Consider the following 24512-nt stretch of genomic DNA (forward strand, 5'->3'; position numbering starts at 1 on the left):
CCTAATAATTATAATGTCCTGAGTTTGAACTCCAGCACAACAAAAAACAAGGAAATATAGATGCCAAAGGTACAGCAGGTGTGAAGTAGCCACTGTCTTCTCTTGCAGCACTGGAACCTCCCTGTCTAACAGGAGTGACTCTGTCCCTGTGCAAGTGCCATCATCTGATTAAACACTTTCAAAGCTTTACGCGGGTCACTGAATTTCAACCTTCACCTTGTGTATATGTGCCTGAGTGCCCACGCAGAGGTCAGAGGATGACCTACAGTGTCACTGAGTCTACTTGAGGAGGCCAGTGGTTGACAGCACAAGCCTTCCTCCTCTCTACACCTTGACTTTAGAGACTGGAGCTTGTTACTTCAGCCACACTGGCTGACCAGCAAGGCCCTAACCTCTGCCTTGTCTCTGCTCCCCCAACACGAGGGCTAGATGTGACTCACCCACCACTCCTGGCTTTTATGTTGAGTGCTAGGGATCCAAGCTCATTTGCTCCTGCTGACACAGCAAGGGTTTTAGCCACGAAGTCATCACCCCAGCCCTGGCTTTAGGCTGGCCAGCCAGCATGCCCCAGAGACCCTTCTGTAATCCTAGCATGGGGATCACCACTGCGCCACTGGCTTCTTTTTACATGAATTTTGGAAGCTAGAATATCAACTCAGGATCCTATGTTTGCACACCAGGCACACTGTTAAATGAGCCACCTTTAGCCCTTTACTGTTAATTTTACTAGAGGGGGTAAGAGCAGCATCAGAAGCTCAAGGAACTTGTAAGAAAGAGTGCAGTACAGAATCCAAGACTTCAACATCTGGCCAGTATGGTCTCACAATTGCCACTGGGTAGTGCGAGACAGAACATTCACAATGCTCTCTGATGCTTTCTTAGAAAGTGAATACAGTTTTTAGAAAGTGAATACAGTTTGGGGTAATAGGCTTAGAATTATACTCCTGAAAGTCACAGGACCTTGTCAAGTGCCAAGTTTTCTGACTAGGTTGAGAAAATGCTGAAAAAGATACTGTTGTTTTTTTTCACCGTGGGAACATAATATCTGGAGCCAAACTACTAAGATTTAAGTTCCTGTTCTAGAACCATCTGTGTGGCAAACACTTCTGTGTCTAAGCTTCCTCGTGTGTAAAGTAAAGACAAAAGTGTGTGCCTCTTAGGACTGCTGTGAGTGTTGAGCCAATGCATGTAAAGTGCCCAGAGCATAGCCAGCTCTCAGTGTCACTGCTATCACTGGAGCAAGGAGTCCCTGGCTCCAGGTGCTCAGGGGCCTCTGGACAGTGAGCCAGCCTAGAAGGGACTAGGAGCAAAGCACTTGCTGTGTTGTTCCTTCTTTCAAGACTAGCACTCCACGTTTTCACATCTTCTTTCATTTATTGAAAAAAATTTTAGAAAATGGCAGTTAATAAAGGGCACAAACAAATCAACAGGAGCAATACTAGTGGAAAACAGAGAATAGAAAACTAAAAATGCCACTGGCTTCTTTAATTGGTCAAGAGCACAAAATGTAACAGGCAGGTCTATTTTAAACAAATTAAAAGCTATTTTGTATTTTCTTTTTAAAAAATAATTCTCCCCAAGTCAAATATATATACACACCCACAAAAATGGTGTGTAAAAGAAAGCTGTCATACATAAGAAGTTGTATCCTGGATTTAAGGAAATGTTGCCGAACCAGGGATTAACACAAAGTCAGCAACAAGTTAACAATACCCACTCCCCAAGACAGGGCCTGGCTCTACAACCCATGACGGCCTCCCACTCGATCCACCCTCCTCAGCCTTCCAAGTGCTGGGATTAAAGGCGAGCACTACCACACCAGCAAGGTTAATAGTTCCTAAGAACTGAGCATTCAAACGCTGCACGGCACAGAGCTGTACTGTATAAAGTACTATTAAGTACAAAGGAAAAAGGATGCTTAGCTGTTACAAAAATGCTTCTTAAGGAAAACAACACAAAATCACTCAGCAGACCAAAGGAGGCTACAGCAAGCAGTCAAAAGATACAACTTTGATATCTGCACTAGGAAATTCTATTTATCCAGAGTGGACTATATAGGGGCATTCTTAACATTTCAGACTTGACCAAATTCCCCTACCCACCAGTAACTTGTATGATCCAGCAGAAAGAACGCTTTTAGAATTGGCTATTTTATTTTTCTTTCTGTGGCAAGACTGTCATGAAGCTTGGATATTTCAGGTTCATATGCATCCATGACCAGTGTCCCGCTGTGGTCAAAGAACTTAGCAATAGACTTGGTGAACTCGGCTTCTCGCTGCTGCTTTGTCCTCCCACTGATGAAGGTCAACTTCAGCGTGTATTTGTCATCAAACCTAAGCATCAGGACAAGAGAACAAGTCAAAAACCAAAGAGACTGAAAAACTGAAAGGATCTTTGTTGTGGATGTTTTGGTTTATGATATGTAAACATGTTTTTGTTAAAATTCCAAGTTAGGGGTTTTAGGGTATCCAAACCTGTCAGGTGTCTCATGCGGAGTGTGATCTTTGCCAGGTGGAATTAGTTGAATTCTGAGGACTTTGAGGGATATAAATATGATAACCCAGAGGACGAAGGTGCATCTACCTGGAGGAGGACTGCTTGCTGCTGGTTTGTCCTGCTGCCGCATTTGCTGTTTGCTGATTTGTTGGTTACCTGGACTTCTGGACAACTGATATGGTGTTGCCCCCAAATGAATCCTACAACCCCTACCCAGCAGGAAGTAGCAGAGAAAACTCTGGCTCCTGTCCCCACTAACCCTTTCTCCCTCCTACCCAGTGCCAGGGGAATGGGGGTGGAAGGGAGGAAGAAGCATTTAATAACACTAACTTGGCTTCTAACGTAGTGGAGGAATCGTCAGACTTTGGTAAGTTGGCAATGTCGTTTAAGGAGGTTGGCAAAACAGCAGCTGCTGCCGCTGGGGGGTCTCCCAGAGCAGGTTTTCTGGCTTTGCCTCATAGTCTTTATATATTCCGTGTGGGAAAATGTGGAGGAAAGCTGAAAACTCAGGAGGGTCACTCAGTTCTCTGGTGTTAGAAAGGATTTCAGAGCTGGCTATGTACCTAGAGTTTGCGAATAGAGGTTGAAGTGTTTGGAGAGCAAAAAGTGCCAATGAAAAGAGAACAAAAGGGTTCGGGCCTGACATTTGAGAGTGGAAATTTTCCACAAGATGAAAGAGGAAAACAAATTAGGCTGGAAGGCAGATTGCCACCCCATCCTGCTCTACACATTTTTGATGCCAGGTGCCCAGAACACCTGTGTGAGGCAAGAGGCCGGGAAGAGCAGGAGGCAGCACAGGAAAACAGGTTACTGTCTAGCTAAATGCGCTGCCAGGAGTCGTTTGGGGCTACGCAAGCACCATCAGCTTTCCCAGTGTTTGTACAACATATGCTGATGATGGTGAGGCTTATGTAAGAGGACATGGCATCCAACAGACAGGCTAGATTTAAAGCATTTGAAAGAGTCCATCGTAAAGTATTGAATACATTCATGTTTCATTAAGCAAAGCAATTGGGCTACCCAAAATCGACTGGAAGGGATTGGTGTCAGCTGTCTTAGAAGCTGGTCAGCAGCTTCTAAGTGGTTATCATGACGGAGAAATGAAGCCACAAAAACAGACCACCAAAATATAACAAGGGGGCTAAATGTTGATGAGGATCAGCTTCTTGGTGAAGGCCATTATGCCGATTTACAAAAACAAATTTGATCTCATGATGTAGTAACTGAACAATGTCGTATTGCAGTGTTAAGAGCATGGGATGTGGTTGAGGATCCTGGTAAAACACCCACCTCATTTACTAAGGTAATTCAAGGCCCTGGAGAAGCCATCACCAACTGCTTACAAAGATTTGGGTTCAGCTTTAAATAGAGCCATACCAGACCCTGAGACCAGTCAAGCGCTGATACCAATCTTGGTATATAAGAATGCAAATACTGAATGTAAGAGAGCACTTAAACCAGTGAAAGCAGGAGGAGCCCCAATAGATGAATGCATAAGAGAGACAACTGATACCGGCTCTCCAGGAGCATTGTGCCAATATCATAGGACAAGCTGCATCTAGAGGTCTCAGTTATCAAATTACCTGGTGCTTTAAATGCGGTGAATTTGGCCATTTACAAACTGTAAGGTTAAACGCGGCAGAGCACAAAATAGGAGCTGCGTTAACTCTGAGGAATACGGTACATGTACTTGTAAAAGGGAACAAGCAGATTCTGGCTACAAAGGACTACAAAGGCTCCCAGGGTTTTATAGCCACTGTGGCGAGGGAAAGCATTGGTCTAGGGATTGCTGTTCAAAAAGGGACATACAAAATAACCTCTTGCCATCAGGGAAACGGAGGGAGGGCCCTGTCAGCTAGAGACCCCGCAGCAAAAAATACAAGCTGTCCTCTTTTGGTCAGCCAGGAAGTGACAAGCAGGGAAGAAGATCAAAACTAAAAATTGCTGATCTTTCCCATGCCACCAAAGGCAGCAGGGCTTTGGATCTGGCCACAGATACTCTCTTACACTATCCCCGGATGTTACAAAATAACCACTGGTGATTATGGTCCTTTGTCTTCAGGGTCAGTAGGGATGATCTTGGGAAGAAGTTGATTAACTTCTCAAGGATTTATGGTGCATCCAGGTATTGTAGATGGAGATTGCAAGGAAGAAATTAAAATCATGGCATATGCAAAAAAGGGGATGAAAGGGACTGGAGAGATGGCTCAGAGGTTAAGAGCACTGGCCGTATATTCAATGGTCCTGAGTTCAACTCCCAGCAACCACATGGTGGCTCATAACTATCTATATTGAGATCTGGTGCCCTCTTATGGCATGCAGGCACACATGCAGGCAGAATAAAAATATATTTTTTAAAAAGATGCAAATTAATGCAGGGGATAGAATTGCTCAGCTGTTGCTGTTTCCTTATACCAACCATAAAGCTGCTTCGGGAGAAAGAAAAGGCGCATTTGGGAATACTGGAAAATGTGTTCTGGCAAAGTGATTAATGATCAGAGACCCAAATTAATGGTACAAATGAAATGAGTTGAAATACAAGGTTTTGTAGATACAGGAGCTGATGTCAGTATCCTCTTCCAAAAGTCTTGGAATCCAAAATGGCCCCTTCAGAAGGTTTATACACAGTTTATAGAACTGGTAAATTATTTCAAGTAAGCCAAAATGTATGGTGGATTAACTAACTGTGTGGGACCAGAAGGGCAGACAGGGAAGTTGAGACTCTAGCTGAGACTCTATGTGGCTGGCATACCCATAAATTTATGGGGAAGGAATCTTTTACAACAATGGGGTACTCAAATTAATATTCCTGCAGTCCCAGAGACAGCAAAGATGAAATTAGGGGTGAAATGGCAGATGCTCCTGGGGAAGGTTTTGCTATGTGTAATCAAGAACAATCGCAAGCTGTGCCCACTGTCCATGCACAGAACATCACTGGGACTGAGTTTCCAAATTTATAAGAGGGGCCACTGCTGAAATACCAACAGCCCTGCCCTTAAAGTGGCTATCAAACAGACCTGTGTGGCAAGAGCAGTGGCTCACAACAACAACAACAACAACAACAAAAAAAATAAAATAAAATAAAATAAAATGGCAGGCACTTCAACAGCTGGTACAAGAGCAGCTGGTGTTTGTTGTAAAAAAAAAAAATCAGGAAAATGACAGATAATAACAGATTTAAGAGCAGTGAGCAGAGTAATTCAACCAATGGGTCCTTTACAACCGGAATTCCTTTACCTCCTTTGTTACCTAGATCCTGGCCTAAATAATTGATTTAAAGGACTGCTTTTTCACAATACCCTTGCATGAGCAGGACAGGGTAAGGTTTGCTTTCTCAGTATCTACTCTGAACAATAGTCATCCAATAAAGAGATACCACTGGAGGGTGTGGCCACAGGGATGTTATATAGTCTGACTTTTTGTCAATATTTTGTGCGACAACTGTTAGAAATAATTCATAAGCAATTTCCTCAATCTATCATTTCTCATTACATGGATGATATTTTGTTGGCTGATTCTAAAGCAAATACTTTAGAAAAAAATGTTTAAGGAAACAAAGAATTCTGCCATGCTGGGGGTTACAGCCTGCTCCAGAAACAATACAGAGAGGAGATTCTATTATCTATCTGCATTATAAAATAAGTCAGCAAAAAAACTCAACCACAAAAGGTACAGATCCGTAGGGACCAATTGCAAACTCTTAACGACTTTCAAAAATTAATGAAAGATATTAACTGGCTGAGGTCTACAATTGGATTACATACTTATGAGTTAAGTAATATGTTTCAAACATTACAAGGAGATTCAGATTTAAACAGCCCAAGATGTCTAAGAACTGAAGCAGAAAGAGTTAATTCTGGTAGAACAGACTGCAAGATACATGTGTGGATAGAACTGATCCTAAACTTGATTGCATTTGGGTCATTTTGCCTTCAACTCATTCTCCTACTGGGCTCATTATGCAAAGGGAAGCCAGTATTATGAAATGGATAGTCTTAGCACATAAAGTAAAAAATTAAAGATGCACAAAGAAAAGACTTCTGAATTAATTATAAAAGGCAGAATAAGACTACATCAATTGTCAGGAATGGACCCGGCTGAAATTGTAGTGCCTCTTAGTAATAACTGAGATGATGTCATTGTGGGTAATCAGTGAAGACTGGCAGAGAACTTGGAGAGCTACTTGGGAGAAATTAATAACAAATATCCTAAAAGCAGACGTATATACTTTATAAAAAGAACTAACTGGATTCTCCCATGTATTGTAAAGGGAACACCAATTCCAGAGGCACCAACATTCTAAACCAATGCAAACAAGATGGGAATGGCAGGTTATAAATGAAACAAAATAAGCAAGGTAATCAAAAGCTCATATTCTTCAGTTCAAAAATCAGAATTATATGTGATCCTTATGGTATTATTAGATTTTCCTGAATCTCTTAATATAATTATTAACTCTCAATATGCAGAAAGGGTTGTTTTGCATATAGAAACTGAATTTATTCCTGATAACTTAGAATTGACTTTGTTATTTATGCAATTGCAACAAGCCATCAGAAGTAGAAACTATCCAGTATATATTACTCATATTCGGTCTCATACAGGTTGGCCAGGTTCATTAGCACAAGGAAATGAGGAAATTGATCAATTACTACTAGGAAATATATTAGAAGCCTCGAAATTTCATGAAAAACACCATGTTAACAGTAAAGGTTTAAAAAAAAATTCTATCACTTAGCACCAACCCAAAGAAATAATTTTTTAAAACGTCCTTATATGTTCTCTGTATAACCAAATTCCATTACCAGCTGGGAGTAACCCTAGGAGTACCAAAAGAAATGAAATCTGGCAGATAGATGTGTTTCATCTGGCAGAATTTGGAAAACAAAGGTATGTACACCATACCATAGATACATATTGAGGGTTCCAGGGGCAACTCTTCAAGTTCTGAAATGGCTGACTGTGTAATCACCCATTTGTTGGAAATAATGGCAGTTATGGGGACAGCTGCACAAATCGGGACTGAGAATGCTCCTGGACATGTGTCTGCAGAACAACCCATTCATTTAGAAGGACGTGTTGACAGCAGGATGGAAACCTGCAAACAGTTTTGAGATGAGAATGTGGTTATGCTTATGTATCTACAGGGAATGAAAAAATATGGTTACCAACAAAACTTACAAAGATTAGCTTTGACCAGGAAAGACCTTCTACTAGCTGAGACATGAATGTCTTAGCATGGTATGGTAAATGAATCTTGTTGGCTACCTGGTCCTCATGATAGAAAATGTACCTATAATGTTATCTTTAAAAGTTATTTTCAGAGCAAAAGACCAGATAACAATGAAGATAAAGCAAGTAGCCCAGGTGATTTCAGTCTCACAGACTGCCTCAGTTACTGTTTCCTCAAGAATCTATACCCAGGTCAAAAAGGCTAGCCCAAATGACTGATACCACAGAGACTGGACAGAAAACATGCAGACTAAACAGAAAACAGAGACTAGACAAAAAAACACTGAGACTGGTCAGAAAACAAACCGTACAGAACACTCAGAGACTGGACAAAAAACACAGAGACTGGACAGAAAAAGATTCAGCTAGCTTTTTTAGCATTTGGCCAATATCCTAACTTTTTTAAGGGTACCCAAAAAGATGTTTTTCCCCAGACAACAAAAAATAATTTTAAAAACACAATGCCCCCATTCCCAAGAGGTGGGGTGGGGTACTGTTGGTTGTTTGGTGGGTTATGAATTGGTCACAGTAAGGAAAAAAAAGTAATGGTTAAAATCAGGGATCTCTTTCTTTTTCCTCCCTCTATCTTTCTTTTTCTCTTCTCTTTCTCTCTTAGCCAGTATAAGTGAGATAGGGGGGAAAAATGAGGTGGGGATATAGGATTACAAGATAAAAGGTAGATTTTTTAAATCTACTAGTGTCAAATATTATGTATTAGCATGGTTATTGCATATTGATGGAAATTTAAAGTTATTTTGATCAACTTTTTGTACATACGCAGCTTATTTGAAAATGTGATGTAAAACTCTAGTCTTATGAAAACTATTGCAAACTGTTCAGGATGATTGGAAATGCAAATTAGTAGTTAGCAACCTATAAATAACCTTTCTTGCTCATTAGCTAGCCTACTAGCCTACTCATGCCTCCTCCATTTCACACAACTAACACCATGACTGCATAGAACAGGCAGAGTCATGACACCTGTGACTCAGGACGCCACCCCAGGGCTAGGAATCTCCAAGAACTACCGTTACCTTTTGAGGCTGGAGGACAGCTGCCAGACATCATCAGGATCCATTCCTGTAGGATCTTTTCTGTGGGCCACAAGAAAGATGCTCTTCTCCTTGTAGGAGGTATAAATGGTCAGAATCCCCATCATCACAAAATAGGTTCAAATAATGTTAAGGGAAAATAGACAAATATGTAAACACAAGAAAAGCAAAGTAACAACAAATGACACACAAGAGCTACAAAAATTTTCTTGATATTCCTGAATAAATTTTATCTTACCACTAAAGCACTGAATATTTAGTTATTTCCTGTTTACCCTTGTATTTACATACCTAAAAGAAACAAGGCTTTCTCTAGTTAGTTCTCTAGACACCTCAGAAAGGAGACAAAAGGTACAGGACAAACAGGCCTAAGACTGTCCTGCTACCTAGTTCCTCAAGACTTTGTTATGATTTGTGCTTATTTCTCCATTAAAAAAATGGATCAGAGGCTGGAGAGATGTCTTAGCAATTCAGAACACTGGCTGCTCTTGCAGAGAACCTGGGTTTGAATCCCACTGCCCACACCACAGGCAACTACATTCTATTTCCAGTTCCAGGAGATCTGACACCCTCTTTTGGGTTTGTCGGGCACCAGGCTTGCATGTAGTACACAGACTTACACGCAGGCAAAACACCACACATGTAAAATTAACAATAAAAAAATAAATAAACTATATCACAGTGGATTTGACTATATTCAATCAATGTCAAAGTGGCTTTAGATTAGTGTACTGTGAGAGCAATTATGCCTGATATACATGCAAATACATTACTGTACTGGCTTGACATATCAACTCTTTATCGAACCACTAACATGTTGTGGAATGTCATTTAAATTTTATGAACTAGAGAGGAAGGAAGTATAGGGCAAAGGATATTGACTTTAGAGTTAAAACAGTCCTGGATTTGCATTTCAGCATTTAATAAATTAATTTCTTCCCCAAGTACCCTCATCTCTACAATGAGAATACTGCACTTTTAGAATTGTCATGAAACTAGGCACAGTGGTACAGACCTATAATTTCACCACCTGGAAAGTTGAGTCAGGACTATTGTTAAGTTTAAGGTTAGTGTACTGAGGCCTATCTCAGACAAACAAAAATAGAACTGTCATGAAGTTTCTATTTATAGCCATGAGGCACACAGTAGTTCTTCACAGCAGTGGTCACCAGCACTGTGTGTAAGACATAAACTTAGGGTCATGCTTTGCTTTAAACAAATACAACTGAAACACTGTCAAAGTAGTTCCTTTGGAAATTATGTGTAATAAGGTTGCCGTTATTGTCTTGAGAATGGTCTCTAGAATTTCTGATATATTCTTTAGATTGCTTCAATGGTGAAATTCTCAAACCAGGGTAACTAATCTATTGGAATAATACTATTTTCAATCGGGTACTTTATTAAGATGGCTTGCTAACTGCCTCTGACAGTGGATTTACTTTGTTTTAAAATCATGTGTCCGTGTGTCCATGTGGAGCATGTGCAGGTGAGTGGGGGTGCCTGCGGAAGCCAGGAGAGTGTGCCGCGTCCCTGCAGCTGGAGTTACAGATGGCTGCAAGCCACCGACAAGGGTTCCAGAACTCAAACTCCAGTCTACTGCAAACACAGCAAGTACCTTAACCACTACACTCTTTTCAGCCCCAGGAAGGTAAAGTCTTAAGATACGTTTTTTTAGTTAGTGGTAGAGTTCTACATAGTAATGTGAATATATATCTATACTTTTAAAATGTTTCCATTTATTTATTTGGGGAAACATGTATGCATGAGAGTACGTGGAGATCAAAGGGCAACTTGCAGGAGTCAGTTCTCTCCTTTCACTCTAAATTCTAGCAAACACCTTCACCTTCAGAGAAATTTTAATGGACAAAAATAATAATAATAATAAATTCCTTTATATCTTTTAAGTTATAAAGTGTAAAACAGTTATATACTGATATACTAAGGGACAGTTGATGGGAGCGGAGGACCACAGAAAAATGATACTATGAATGCATATAAAATTTGTAATTAAGATTATAAAGTTCTTTGTATTGAGTATCTTTAAAAAATAATGTTTATCATAAAAGAGAGAGAAAAAATTTTCAGCGTACAACAGGATTTTGTAACTGTGAATTAAAAGTGCATATAATACACCACACTTCCAAATACTACAGATTATTAGCCTGGCCTACCTTGAATGTGCTCAGGTCACTTACATCAGCCACTAACTGGGCAAATTCATCTAATACAAAGCCTACTGAATAATAACATGCTGAATTATCTGATGTAATTTATTGAGTACTCTACTGATAATTGAAATTACAATGGTTGTACAGATATTTTTTCATGCCATTATGAAGTAGAGAAATCTTAAGTTCAACTCTTTGAATTTGAGGACCGTCTATATTATATACCAAATACACTATAAAATCTCCCATCATTTGTGTGTGGTATGTGCATGTATTCAGATGTGTGCACATATGGGTATGGGCACACAGAAGTGTGTGTGCACGTGCGCATGTGTGTGTAAGTGAGTTCGATTCTAGGTGTCTTTCTGTATCATTCTCCACCTCATTTTTTGAGTAAGGCTCTCTCACTGAACCACCCTGGAGCACACTGACGGCCAGCTAGATGGCCCTGGGATCTGTCTCCATCTCCTCAGCACTGGATTACAAGCCTGTGCTGCTATGTCCAGCCTTTTATGTGGGTGCTGGGTTGCAAACTCAGGTCTTTGTGCTTATGTAACAAACATTTTAACAACTGGATCATCTCCCCAGTCTTTTTTTCCTTCCTCTTTCAATGTTTAAGTGACACAAGGTTCTGCCGGGTAGCCCTAGCCGCCCTGAAGCTCATGACCGCTGTAACCCACCCTTCTGGGAGCGGAATTACAAGTGTATATGACCATGCCCAGTGTCCCATTCAGTTTTGCAATTCTTAATGGGTATTACTTACATTTTTTCCTCTAGCATAGTATCACAAACACCTTGAATCTCAAACCCATGTTGTAGAGCCCTGAGAGTGGCCCTCAATTTCACTGTAACACAGGGCCAAATCCACATCTCATGCTCAGGGCTTCCCAAACCAGCTCTTCAGCTTCAAAGGAAAATATCAAACAAATCTGAACTCCTAAAATCCAAAGTTTTTCTACTAAGAGTCTAGAATAAATGGATTAAAGCAACCTAATCTAACGGAAAAAAACCTAACAGGTTAAAAGAGCTGGGTCTCACTCATTGTGTGTTTTGCTGTAGTGTTTCTATCTATTAGTTAATCATTAAGAACACTGCAGATAAATAACCTTACTGAATACAGAATATCAATGATGTAATATGAATTTACAGGCACAACTTTAATGTTAGTTCTAACATTAGCAAGACCTAAAATCAAAGCTTTTATGGAAAGCAAGGATGACTTAGCAGCATATATTAGAATTGTTACTAAAAAGCAAACCATAGCATAAAAAAGGATATGATATGACGCACAAAGCCAAAACCGGCTTGGACTCTGGAAAGGGGTGCATGTAATCCCAAATCAAAGCCACGATGGCAAAGAAGCAGGAGATGGTACAGATGGTGAGGCGACCGTCAATTAAACCAAAGTTCTCCACATACTTGTACTTTTCCAGGAGCACCTGGTGAGAAGCAGGATACAGGTGAACAGTGATGCTTCCTTCCTCTGGCTCTTACTGACTGCCATTTAAAGTCAAGTCATAACTGTAGGAAACAACCGTTTACTTCTCTTCAACTAGCATATACTTTACACTCAAACCATCTTTATCGAATCCCAAAGGAGGGGGAAGAAACGTATCAAGTCCTCAGTTTTAAAATTCCCAACTTCTCTCACAGGGCACAGCTACCATTTTCTTTTCTCTTTGCAAATACTCAGCATAGATGGATGTTCTACCTTCCTAAGTTTCTGTGCTGGAAGATCAAGCTCAAACAATGCTACCAATTTTCGTGATATCCCCGCATCCATGTTATAGCACAGTGCTGCCTACTTACTCTGTGGTAACTTTAGGAGCCCTTTTTGGCTCATTTTCTAACTTTGAAAACTATGGTAACTTCAAGTAAGAAAAGAGATCCATGACAAGGCATGTTCACCTTTTTGGCGGAATCGTCCAAAGAGTTTTTCACAGCTGATCCATCCCACTTATCAATTTTCACAGGCTTATCATCAATCTTCCACTACAAAACAAACAGAAAAATTGTCATCAGAAAACATGCCTTATATACAATATAGAATGAGCTACTTTTTTCAGACCACTAAGTATAGGAACACTTAGGCTTTGGCTTCTGCTGTTAAGGAGACTACGCACTGTAATCAGGTGGTTTCTCATGTAGGCTGTACAAGTCTCCATGCAGAAAACTCAAACACTACAAGCCTAGAACCAAAACGCGCGCATGTGCTATGTGAACTCATATGTGAACTCCCACGCTCTTTTTACCCACAGATGAGAGTAGAAAAAACTGCCTTTGTTCATCCTCATATTCTGTAGGCATAAAAATCAAAAAATACAGACACAGGAATTTACAGACACTAACAAAGAGGAAAGGTCTCTTTTAAAATATTATTGTGAACACAATACTTTATTAGCATACTGTAACTTAAGACAGCAAATTCAGTATAATCTGTTGAAAACATCAAATTTTAAATTATAAGCCAAGTGTCCTCATTTGCTTTCTGTTGCTGTGATAAAACAGCAGACCAACAGCAACTTGGGGAAGAAACCATGGATGGGACGCAGCTCAGATGCAGCGCTTGCCTAGGATGATGCGGCCCTGGGCTGGATCACTAACAGTCAATTCAATTCAAATTCATTTGGTTTCAGAATGGATTCTTTTACTGAAAGACAGAAAACATTTCTATCTTATCAGCCTTTTTAAAAAGCTGTGACTCTGCCCACTGACATACAAATAAGAAAACCTAAACTCTGTAAAGAGGAAAAAATATAAACAGAATATTGTGTATGTTTAAGAGTTGTTTGTATGCACTGTGTGATTACATGTGTGTATTTGAGCTTGTATGTGTGCCCCCCCCCCCCCGATCCCCTAGACCTGGAGTTACAGGCAGTTGGGAGTCACTTGATATGGTGCTGGAACAGAACTTGGATCTTCTGCAGGAACAAATACTCTTAACCACTGAGCCATCTCTCCAGCCACTAAATTAGTTATATTTAAAGCCATTATAAATAAAATAGTTTCCCATCAATGTCTTAGAAAAAAAATTTTTCTTAATTACTCCTAGTAGCATTTTAGAATATTGATTCTCACAACCTGTCAGCCTTACTAATCAAGCATGACACCTAATTTTAAAAATATATATTAAACTAAGAAAATAACAGCTAGCTCATATGCATTCAGTCAAGTATATTTCACTTTAATAACCCCAAAGAATCTGTAGAGCCAAGCCTACAAGATTTGGACTATCTGTGAAGTCATTTTGAAAATTGTTATTCCAAAAGAGCAAAAAAAAAAAAAAAAAAAAAACATATCCTCATAGACCCCTACCCCAGAGAAATATCAGAGTGTAACACAATCAGAAATGATACTTGGCTCTACAACTCCTCATAATTTTCAGGGATAAAATGCAGAATCATGTGGAATCAACCTCCGCTCTAACTCTACTGCCTGGTGCCCAGAATCTTCAGCAGAGAGAATAGGAACTTTTCCAGTGAATTAAAAAATCATGAGAAAAGCTATAATCTGGTTTCTAAAGAGACAGTACATCATTCTACTTTGTATGCATGAAAAACCTTAGCCCTCTCTGCTACAACAGAGAAATGACAAGTGAGGACTAACATTCTGTGTCTATTTTTTTGGCCGTTATTTCCCATCATTTTCAAAATCTCACCTAAAATGTATGTGAATCACATCCCCTCTGCTGTTATGCAGGTATCTTTTTTCCCTTCTCTCTGGTCTTCCTAAACTAAACACAAGGTAATGGGGGATGGTTCAGATGCAGAATTCTGGGCCCTGAGATCTCATTGCAGTCCAGAAGTGGGCATTGTCATGATCACTGATCAACACTGTAAACTTTGCTCCCCAATTATCTTTGATTTGTTAATAAAGAAGCTAAACATCCAATGACTGGGCAGAGAAGATAGACAGGCTGGACTCTGATCCGGTATGTGTGTATGGGGGAGAGGGGTGGTCTCAGGAAGGAACCATGAGGTGAAGGAGAGAGAAGAGAGAGAAGAGGGAGATAAGGAATACAGCCATGAGGACTGACCTGATGGAGCAGAAGCAGCTAAGGCAGAACCAATATGGTAAGTAATTCAGGGCATGTGGCTGGGAAGTAGCAAAACTAACATAGAATATTACAATAAATCATTATCTGCCCATTATAGAGCTTAGCCCTTAACTGAACAAACCTAATAGGTCTCTGTGTCATTTATTTGGGAGTTAGAATGGGTGATTAGAAAAGGTCCCCTGAATTATAACATATCTTTTCAACAAGGGGCAACTCACGGGGAATAAGAAGACAAAGCAGGGGCTAAGGAGATCAGTGAGCTCTGAACTCTGTAAGCGATCCTCTTTGATATAAGGTGGAACCAGGCTTGGTACTGCATGCCTTTAATCACAGTGTTCAGGAGGCAGAAGGAGAGGGCTCTCTAAATTTGAGGAGACCAGTCTGGTTTACACAGTTCCAGGCCAAGCAAGGCCACACAGAAGACTCTGCCTCAAAGAGAAAAAGATCAACTGAGGATACCCAACGTCAGTTTCTGGCCTACACATGCACACACATGCACTTACACTTGCAACAGATAGACAAGGTAAAATTTGTTTCACATGGGACCTCACAGGATAGATTATAATGAAGGGCAACACATAGAAAGTAATTAAGGTAAATCTTCCTAAGGACTGCCACCCTCAGAAAGGCATACTTTCCAGGTTGCCTGCTATCTGGCAGCTTCGCTGTTACACAGTTCCCTATATCGATATAAAACATCTACACACTAAAAGTAGCTCCTTGTCCAAGCTGTGATCTATGCCAAAGCCCTCTCCTTCTAGGAGTCTGTACAGAATAGGCATAAGCAGCCCTAAGGATAACCATGTGCTGGGTGGGTGTCTGCTGAGGTCCCCTGGTGGACACTTCCCGTGTGTTGTCACAGTTCTGCTTACTGAAGGGTGTCTAATGGCACAGGAACCCGGAAATACCACCTGATTTCCTCTGCACTCTGTCTCACGGGGCTCTGATAGGTCTATTACAAGCAGCATTACATGTTGAGTCTCATGGATTATCAAACATGTCACCAGTCTTGGGGAACTCTCCTGGCACATGAACATATATTTTTTCCTGCTCCTCCTGCCATCTTTTCAATACAGTCACAGTAGTGACTTGGTATTACTTAATACCAAGTTTATATTATAACCAAAAGCTCTCAGTCACGACAGTTACTAGAAATCACTTTTCTATCAACAGAGGAACAGGACATGCTTATCCTTGCCCACATTTTGGAGGTCAGAAATAGCTAGTTCACAGAAAAGGGATACTTGATGACTTTCATGGAATACTGGATTCATTTCACTTGAGTCTCCACTGCAGAAAGCTCTACAAAGACACTTCCCTGCAGTCATGGCATTGGGATCTCAGTTCTCGGATGCTTAGGGAAGTTTTAAAATACATCTCCATTTTGAAGACTATGTAAAGAATACGGGAAATCATTTTCAGAATTAACTGTTTGGGGGATTACAGCCTCTGTTCCCGTGCATCTTCTAGCATCAAGGCCTGGAGATGGGTCCACAAAGGAAAACATTTTTGGTCATCAGATATGCTAAGCAAATCGACAGTCTGGAGTATAATACAGCAGCAGGAACACTTTCTCTTACTTCAGTAACAGTGGAAGCAGATGTTATGCAGCGATATGAAGACTGCAGTGGACTGCTTCAGAGAGTTCCTTAGCCTGACTCGCAGGATTCCTCAATTCACTCTGAGATGGACACCAGGGGTGACAATGGCAGTGCTGCATCAAAGGAAGGACTCACTCTGATTTGGGGGGGAAAAACAATAAAAACTATCTTCTTTTGTCTATTCCAGTTCAGAGACTGGATGTAAGCTGCAAAGCAGAAGCGTTAGTAGGAACAAGGAGTATGGCTGAGGAACCGTAGCCTAGAAGGACTGCTTGCAGGGCTAAGCTTGACTTTAAGCAGGAGATAGATAAGACTTAAGTGGGAGAGTATCAACCAACTTCATGTGTTTTAATGGAGTTTGTTGGTTTTATTCTGAAAATCATCTCACAGACAAATGTGCAGACTTGGTTAACAAAGGCTGACACCTGAGACATGTAATTTATAATACTACTAACAACGTATAAATCAGATGGGCCTTTTTAAAGTACAGAGCTTCAATGTTCAGAAACATCAGCCAGGGCATGAAAAGCAAACATTTATGGTGTGGAACTGGTTGGACTTAGAAACAAAGTAACGCGACAGCAGAAACATATGCCTGCTATCACAATTAGGGAGCAGACCACTTGTCTGAACTACCACACCATTTCCCAAGAGAAGGAGCACAGGAGGAAAAGGGATAAATCCTCCTTTGTGTATGCTGGATGCTCTACAGTTATATTTTACCTGACTCCAGAATTTTCTAATCAATAATAAGGAGATAAGAGAAACTAATACTCAGAAGCCGTGAGGACTACTTGGGTTTAAGTATGTATCTACCCTCATCTTCCATATATACCCGTAGCAAGATCAGGAGTAACAAATGCAAAAAGAAAGGGAGAAATGTTCATTTGGGAAGAAATGATGTGTACCTTGAGAATGTAGTTGTTTAATTTAGATACAAATTGAAAACCCCTGGTATCACCAAGACAAGATTACAGCTCTTAGCAGCACATGGAACCTTCAATTTCAATCTTTTTTTTTAAGGGCCAAGAGCTACTGTAATGGAAATTACTGGTATACAAGTGCCTATTAGTGGTTAAATTCATGAGCTAGCTGGAGGTTAGAAATTATCATGTGTCAATTAAACTATGAACATGCACATTAGTGGCAATTCCAGAGAAACTGACCAAAAAAAAAAGTTCTGCCACTGCCTTCTCTATGGTCCCATGACTCAGAAAGCCTACACCACTTAAGTTCTGTGGGGACGGCTTCAGCTCATGGAATCCATGGCTTAACTATCTCACTCAGATGCCAATACATCTGAGAACTAAGGCTGAAAATGGTGCACAGAGAGGTTTCCATGATTAAAGAGATGAGGAGGCTGATGTAGCTCAGCTGGTAGAGGGCTTGCCTGGCATTCAGGCAGCCCTAGGTCCCACCCCCAGCATCACATGAACCTGTGCATGGCTGTAATCCCAGCACTTGGGAAGTGCAGGTTAGATATCAGAAGTTCAAGGTCATCCTCGGTTACATAAAAGCTAGAGGCCCACCTAGAACACCAGACCCTGCCTAAAGGCAATAAAGCCCAGTACTCGTTTTTAGTCTCAGCACTCTAGCACAGGCACACAAACGTTGAGTTCAAGGCCACACTTGTCACACAGTGAGTTCTAGAATTCCAATAGCACTACGCAGCGAGACTGTCTCAAAAATGACAAACAACAAAACCACAAAAAGATTGAATTCTTACTCTATGGACATGTTAGATCATGCATTTAGAAACTACATACAACCAGTTTAAAAACTGCCACTACATTGTAAGTTACTTTCTAGATTCTTTGTGTGAATGTAAAGTGGCATCCCCAATATGTGCAAAACAGTTTTGATAGTTCCTCAGAAGGCTGAACACAGTGCCAACGTGTCAAAAGAGTCCAATGTGAGGGAACTTCTGAGCGCCTATAAGAAAACAAGACATGAGTCTTGTGAGCTGAGTTTCTTCAGAACATGGAATTGCTCTTGGGATGTGTTTTTGTGCTCCTCCAAGGTGTAGCAAGTAGGAGTGACCTTACTTCGGCTGTTATTATTCATCTGTGTCTATGGAAACATTTTGTGCCACAAGCGGCTTGTCCTTTACTCGGATGACTCTTAACCCTCACAGTACAAACTGTCTGGGGCTCTGAATAAAGTTGGCTACTGAATGAGACTTTAGTCTGCCTCATTCATTCACCTAGGTTCACATGGCCAACCACAGCAGTAAACACCAAGGAAGCTGTAATCCTAGCACTCAGCAGACTGAGGCAGGACAATCACCAGTTCAGGCCAGCCTGGGCTACAGATCACATTTAAACAATTAGTCAATTAAAATATCAGTTACCACGTGACCCAGCAATTCCACTTCTAGGTACTTAGCCTAGAGAGTTGGTAATATCCACACTGTGGACAACTGTGTTTACAGCAGGCATCACAGCCACAAGGTGCAGAGTTCAAGTAACAGCTGACAAAAATAAAATGTGATGCCTCAGTATCTGCAGAGGAAGGGGTTCAGTGAGCAAAGCACTGGTCAACAAGTGTGAAGACCCAGTTAGGATTCGCAGAAGCCATGTGATACCGTGGAAGTGGACTTAGCTGTAACGCCAGGCACCTGTGGTGAGTTGGGCAGAGGTGGCACACACCTTTAATCCCAGCACTTGGGAGGCAGAGGCAGGAGGATCTCTGGGTTTGAGGCCAGCCTGGCCTACAGAGCGAGTTCTAGGACAGACAAGGCTATTACAGAGAAAAACCTCAGTTCAAAAAAACCAAACCAAACCAAACAAACACCATGTGTGAACGTGGGAAATGAAAGATGCTCGTTACATAAAACAGGCTCATGTGTATAATTGTATTTACATAAAATGTCCCAAACAGGCAAACCCAGGGGCAGGACTAGACTACACTACGGTGTAGCTTAGCGGCACAGTCCCCCAGCGTGCACGCCTCAGAGTCTCAGTTTGACTTTCCTCACTGAAAACAAGTTCTTTGTGATAGCCTGGAGCCAGGAAGGAGGACTAGGGCATGTGTGCTAATGGGTATTGGGTTTTGGGAGGACTTGTAAAAGCTTTTTGGAACTGTGTACCAACGGCTTTCCGATTATACTAAAAACCATTGGACTGTAAAATTTATGTCTTGTATCTCCATTTAAAATTTTTTTACTATTAAAACGTACAGGTAACAAAGGGTGTGAAAGTATGAACACCCAGGAATCAAACTACAAAACCTTATTCTGATCTGGGAGGTACAGATACCTTTTTGTTTTTAACTAAAACCCAAGGGAATCTGCAATGGTCAGTTTTCACACCATGTACTAAAAATATTTAGCTAAGGCAGTCAAAACCCAGAGAGGAGGAAAGATGGGAGGTGCATGCACACAGTTATTAGCTCCACATTGCAGGTGCAGAAACTGAGTTATAAAAAGGTTAACTGGTCCAAGAATACAAGCTGGAGAGAGCCAGAATTCAAAGCAAGGCTGGCTCTAGAGCTATGCTTTTAACCAAGATACAGAATCTGTGTTCTAAGGTCAGACTGAGAATCCAACCATGAGACAGAACCCAGGTTATGAGGTTAAAAAGATCTGGATAACAATTAAAAAAAAAAAAAAGATAAAATAAATAACATACCAAGTTGTAATAGTCCAAGCAAACTGGGACACAGCTAGTCTTTATACCTGCCACATAGGACAAAATATGCTGAAAGAGTCCGGCCAAAAACAGCTTAGTGCAGTGAACTGTTACTTCAAGATGGAAGATTAGATCTGCAAACTTATTTTTTAAAAATCAGGAACTATGTGAGGCTTTGTTCTTAAAAGTCAGTTTCCGAGGAGCAGAAACTCAGATGAAGTACATGCATATGCCTTGATTGCATTTCTTCACAGCAAGTGAAACTACAGGTGCAGAAATAAAAACCGTCCTCAAGGCCCCAAAGGGAGGAAGAGAAATAAAATTAAAGTGGTTCTATTAAAGGCAACATCCTCGTTTGAACATACCATATGTTCTCATTCCCTCAGAACAAACCCTCTCTGCTCATTTAGCCCTGCTCCACTCAGGACAAGTCCCCATGTTCTCCACCTCAGCAGTCAGCTTTTTTCAGATACTTCAAAGCAACATCCTCTTCCCAAGACTGGAGTGGCATTTTTTTTCAGCTAAACTCAGGCCTGCAAGCACTCACTCTGCAATGATCAGTATAGAGAAACCTCACAAGAAACTGGAAAAATACGAATGAGCAGAACATAAAGCAAATCCCAGGGGCACTAGGTTTTAGAGGAATCCAGAGAGGGAACAATTTAATGCAAACAGAAATGGCGGATTCCAGGAAAAAGGACTTTAAACAGCTCTTGACTATTTTTGCTCTTCTGTCTCTCATTTCTTGACCAAATCTTCCAATCTGGGGTTGGGAGGTCTGATGGACACCTGTAATCTCACCATTAGGCAGGCTGAGGCAGGAAGACTTACTTTCAAGAGCAACCTGGGTTATACAATGAGGCCCTGCTTCAACAAAACAAAATGAACAACCTTCCAGATGGTCCTCTCTGATATCCCTTGCCATTCCGTTTTTATATAGGCCTTTAAAACAAACATTATCAGTATTATATAATTTAATCTTTGTAACAAACCTATTATGCGAATACCTACAATGTTTACTGTGGTAAAGAAATTCAAGTTCAGTAATGAATAATCATCCAAGGCTTTTTGTATGCTACACTAGAACGCAAGACCAGAGATATATCATGGATAAGACACTTACTGCTAAGCCTCACAAACCACCTTTGATCCCTGGGTCCTGCACAAAGCCAGTTCCAGACCAGCTTAACTACACAGCAAGACCCTGTCTCAAATTCGAAGCTAATGACCCTCAAAAAGACAAGCAGACTAGGAATATAGCTCAATGGCAGAGCACTTGCCTACCATGTAGGAAGCTACGAAAATCCTGGATCCCAACTCTGCAACATGGTCAGGTATTCATTTCTTAACCCCTAAACATCTGTTTGGCACAAAGGAGTCAGACATTTTTTTCATTAAAATGTTTCATGAGAAATGGTTTACTATAGTAAAGCATCATGCTTCACACGCATCACATCAACCAGGAAGAGAAAACACTGGAAAGGGGCCATAACCCCTCATTTTTCATTGAGTAACAGACACGGGGGGCACAGGTATATTTTGGTCACATAGCTAGAAGCAAAACTAATACTAGGCCTGTTTTTCAAACAACTGTTTCTTTCAAGATGTTGTGCAAGGGGCAAGAAAGTCAATCCAGGAGCTCCCCGACTCCTTTCCTTTAAGCCCTTATGGATAAGGATGTGATATTAGGCAGAGTGGAAAATAGCTAGCTGGTGCAGACAAGCAAGGGACAAGTAGGGTAAGAAGAGACAAAGGCAGGAAACGCAAGAGGGAAAAGGAACCTTAATGCTTCCTGTCAGCCCAGCAAATGAAGTCAACATACAAACTGTTCATTATTTGACGTATCATGGAAGAAAAAAAAAAGGCCTAAAAACTTTAGAGAGTAAAAGGAACTCTGGAATCTGCAGTAACGCGCGAGGGTGACGGTGGAAGAGTTTGGGGAATACCGACTTGGGGTAGATTCTTTTAATTTCTTTGAGAGTTCAGTTTTCCGCGTTGGTGAAATAGGCATTTTCAAGACTGCCCTGCTAGCACAATAGAAACGCAAGCACTGGGGTGAAACCGTGCCGTCACTGACAGAAGATGCAGCGGTGAGCAGCGACAGGGACCAGCAGCACTTGCAAAAAGAGATGGCCTAAAGGGAAGAGTTGGTTTTCAAAGTGTTGAGAAGGCAGATTGAGTTGGTTTTCAAAGTGTTGAGAAGGCAGATTACAAGCGTGCGTTGGTGAGCTTCAGAGGACTGCTCCTCGAGAAGCCAAAGAAAATAAGGGGGGCGGGGATGGAAAGGTGGTCTCACCACCTCCTGGGCATCCCCAGGGCTCCAGACTGTCCCCAGGACTTAGATCCTCACCTTATCCAACAAACCACTGCGGCTGCTGCCTGTCCCACAGTTGGGGCCGCCGCCAGCCCCACTACTGCCTCCGCCACCGCCGCCTCTCCCGCCTTGCGACGCCGACGCCGCCATCTTGTCTCGGTCCGTGTCTCCCTCCCCCTAGTACTTGTCTGGAACGGATTGGCTGAAGCTGTTCACGTGATGCGCCACGCAGCGCCCATAGGGATCCGTAGTTCGGTGTGCTGACGAGGCCTGAATGTGGCCGCGGAGCTTGACGGGACTTGTAGTTAGAATCTGCCGTCGCCGGTTGCCGCCTACGTTGCTAGCCGCCGCGTCGGGGTTACTAAGGAGTGGGTGGGGAAGACTGTGGCTAGTGCCACCGTGGAGCGATTCCGAGATTCCCGTCAGGCTCGCAGGCGTGCATCGCGCCTGACAGGCACATCGCCTCCGCGGACTGTTCGGAGGCGGAAACGACGCCGCAAGCAGGTGTGGCTGAAAATTTAAGTTTGCTTGAATGAGTCTTTCCAGCCCCAGATGTAGCCTCCCCTCTTAAAAAGAGGGGAAGAGCCAGCAATTCACCCCTTTCTATCCCTGTTGTTAAAACATTAGCTCGATTATTCTCTCCCAAGTGACCTTCATCTTAGTTGTTAGTAATGTTTCGTGTGGAAGTGTCATTTACTGAGTGTCTACTGTCTCCAGGCAGGGCCCTACATGCACTTAGGTCCATCCATCCTTTGTCAGTCTCAGAATAATGCTGTTTAGACAAGGAAAGGAACTTAGCAGAATCCAGAGAGCATGGGGGTCAGAATACACTTGAAGCCACGTTTTTAAATTTTTAACTTAAAAGGATTAAGTTTGGCAGTTTGGCAATCTGATTTTTACAAAAAATCAGAAAAATATATCGAGAAAAAAATATCGAGCACCAATAAACCTTGACACTGTACTAAAGCATATAAGGGAAATAAATCTGGTTGCTAATCTGGAGGCCTGAAATTACCACATAGTAATAATCACTTTATGCCATATTACATTGCATTATTTAGGTTTTTTTTTTTTTTTTTTTTTTTTTTTTTTTTGGTGGTGGTGGTGGTGGTGGTGATGGTAGTGGTTTTTCCAAACAGGGTTTCTCTGTGTAGCCTTTGGCTGCTCTGGAACTAGCTCTGCAGACCAGTCCGGCCTCAAACTCAGAGATCCCCTTGCCTCTGTCTCCTGAGTGCTGGGATTAAAGACATGTGCCATCTCCAACTGGCTGCATTATTTAGGTGTTTTTTAGATTTCAGTTTATTTACTTTACATCCCAAGGGTGCCTCCTCCCTCCTTTCCTCCCAGTACCCCCCCATTCCCTTTCTGTCTCCTTTCCCTCTCCCCTTCCCCCCCAGAAAAGGGGAGCTCCCCCATATCAGTCCTCCCCAGCACATCAAGTCACATCAGGCATATCCTCATCCCCTGAGGCCAGGCAAGGCAGCCCTGCCAGGGGGAAGTGATCCAAGAGCAGGCAGTAGAGTCCATGTTAGAAACAGCAAGCCTCACCCCCCTCCACTCACCAGACACCCCATATGAAGACCAAGCTGCCCATTTGGCCACATATGTGCTAGGAGCCTAGGTCCAGATCATGCATGCTCCTTAGTTGATGTCTCAGTCTCTGTAAGCCCTCATGGGTCTAGGTTAGTTGTCTCTGTTGGTCTTCTTGTAAAGTTCCTGTCCTCTCCAGATCCTCCATCTTTCCCCCAACACTTCCATATTTAGTTATTTAGTTATTTTCCCTTATTTAGTTTTTATACCTATATATTTTCCATGAGTATACAGATGATCAGACAAATACTGAATTTGTTAGACATTATTTTGTTTTGTTTTTCTGAGACAGGGTCTCACTGTAAGGTCTGGCTGTCCTGAAACTCACTATGTAGACTGATTGGTTTCAAACTCACAGAGATCCACTTGCCTG

At 41.6% G+C, this 24512-nt stretch overlaps 1 protein-coding gene across 1 annotated transcript; it reads right to left on the reverse strand.

The window, feature by feature from the left end:
- Nucleotides 1-1354: 1354 nt before the first annotated feature.
- On the reverse strand, nt 1355-22743 carry Spcs2 (signal peptidase complex subunit 2). The gene is made up of 5 exons (XM_021658989.2): nt 22586-22743; nt 12857-12940; nt 12227-12387; nt 8763-8897; nt 1355-2333 (listed from the first exon to the last, which is right to left on the reverse strand). Exons 1-5 carry the CDS (start codon nt 22697-22699, stop codon nt 2147-2149), a joined length of 681 nt encoding a protein of 226 aa, XP_021514664.1. The 5' UTR covers nt 22700-22743; the 3' UTR covers nt 1355-2146.
- Nucleotides 22744-24512: the final 1769 nt, after the last annotated feature.

Source organism: Meriones unguiculatus, chromosome 14 (genome assembly GCF_030254825.1).
Source record: "Meriones unguiculatus strain TT.TT164.6M chromosome 14, Bangor_MerUng_6.1, whole genome shotgun sequence".
Classification (NCBI taxonomy): Eukaryota; Metazoa; Chordata; class Mammalia; order Rodentia; family Muridae; genus Meriones; species Meriones unguiculatus.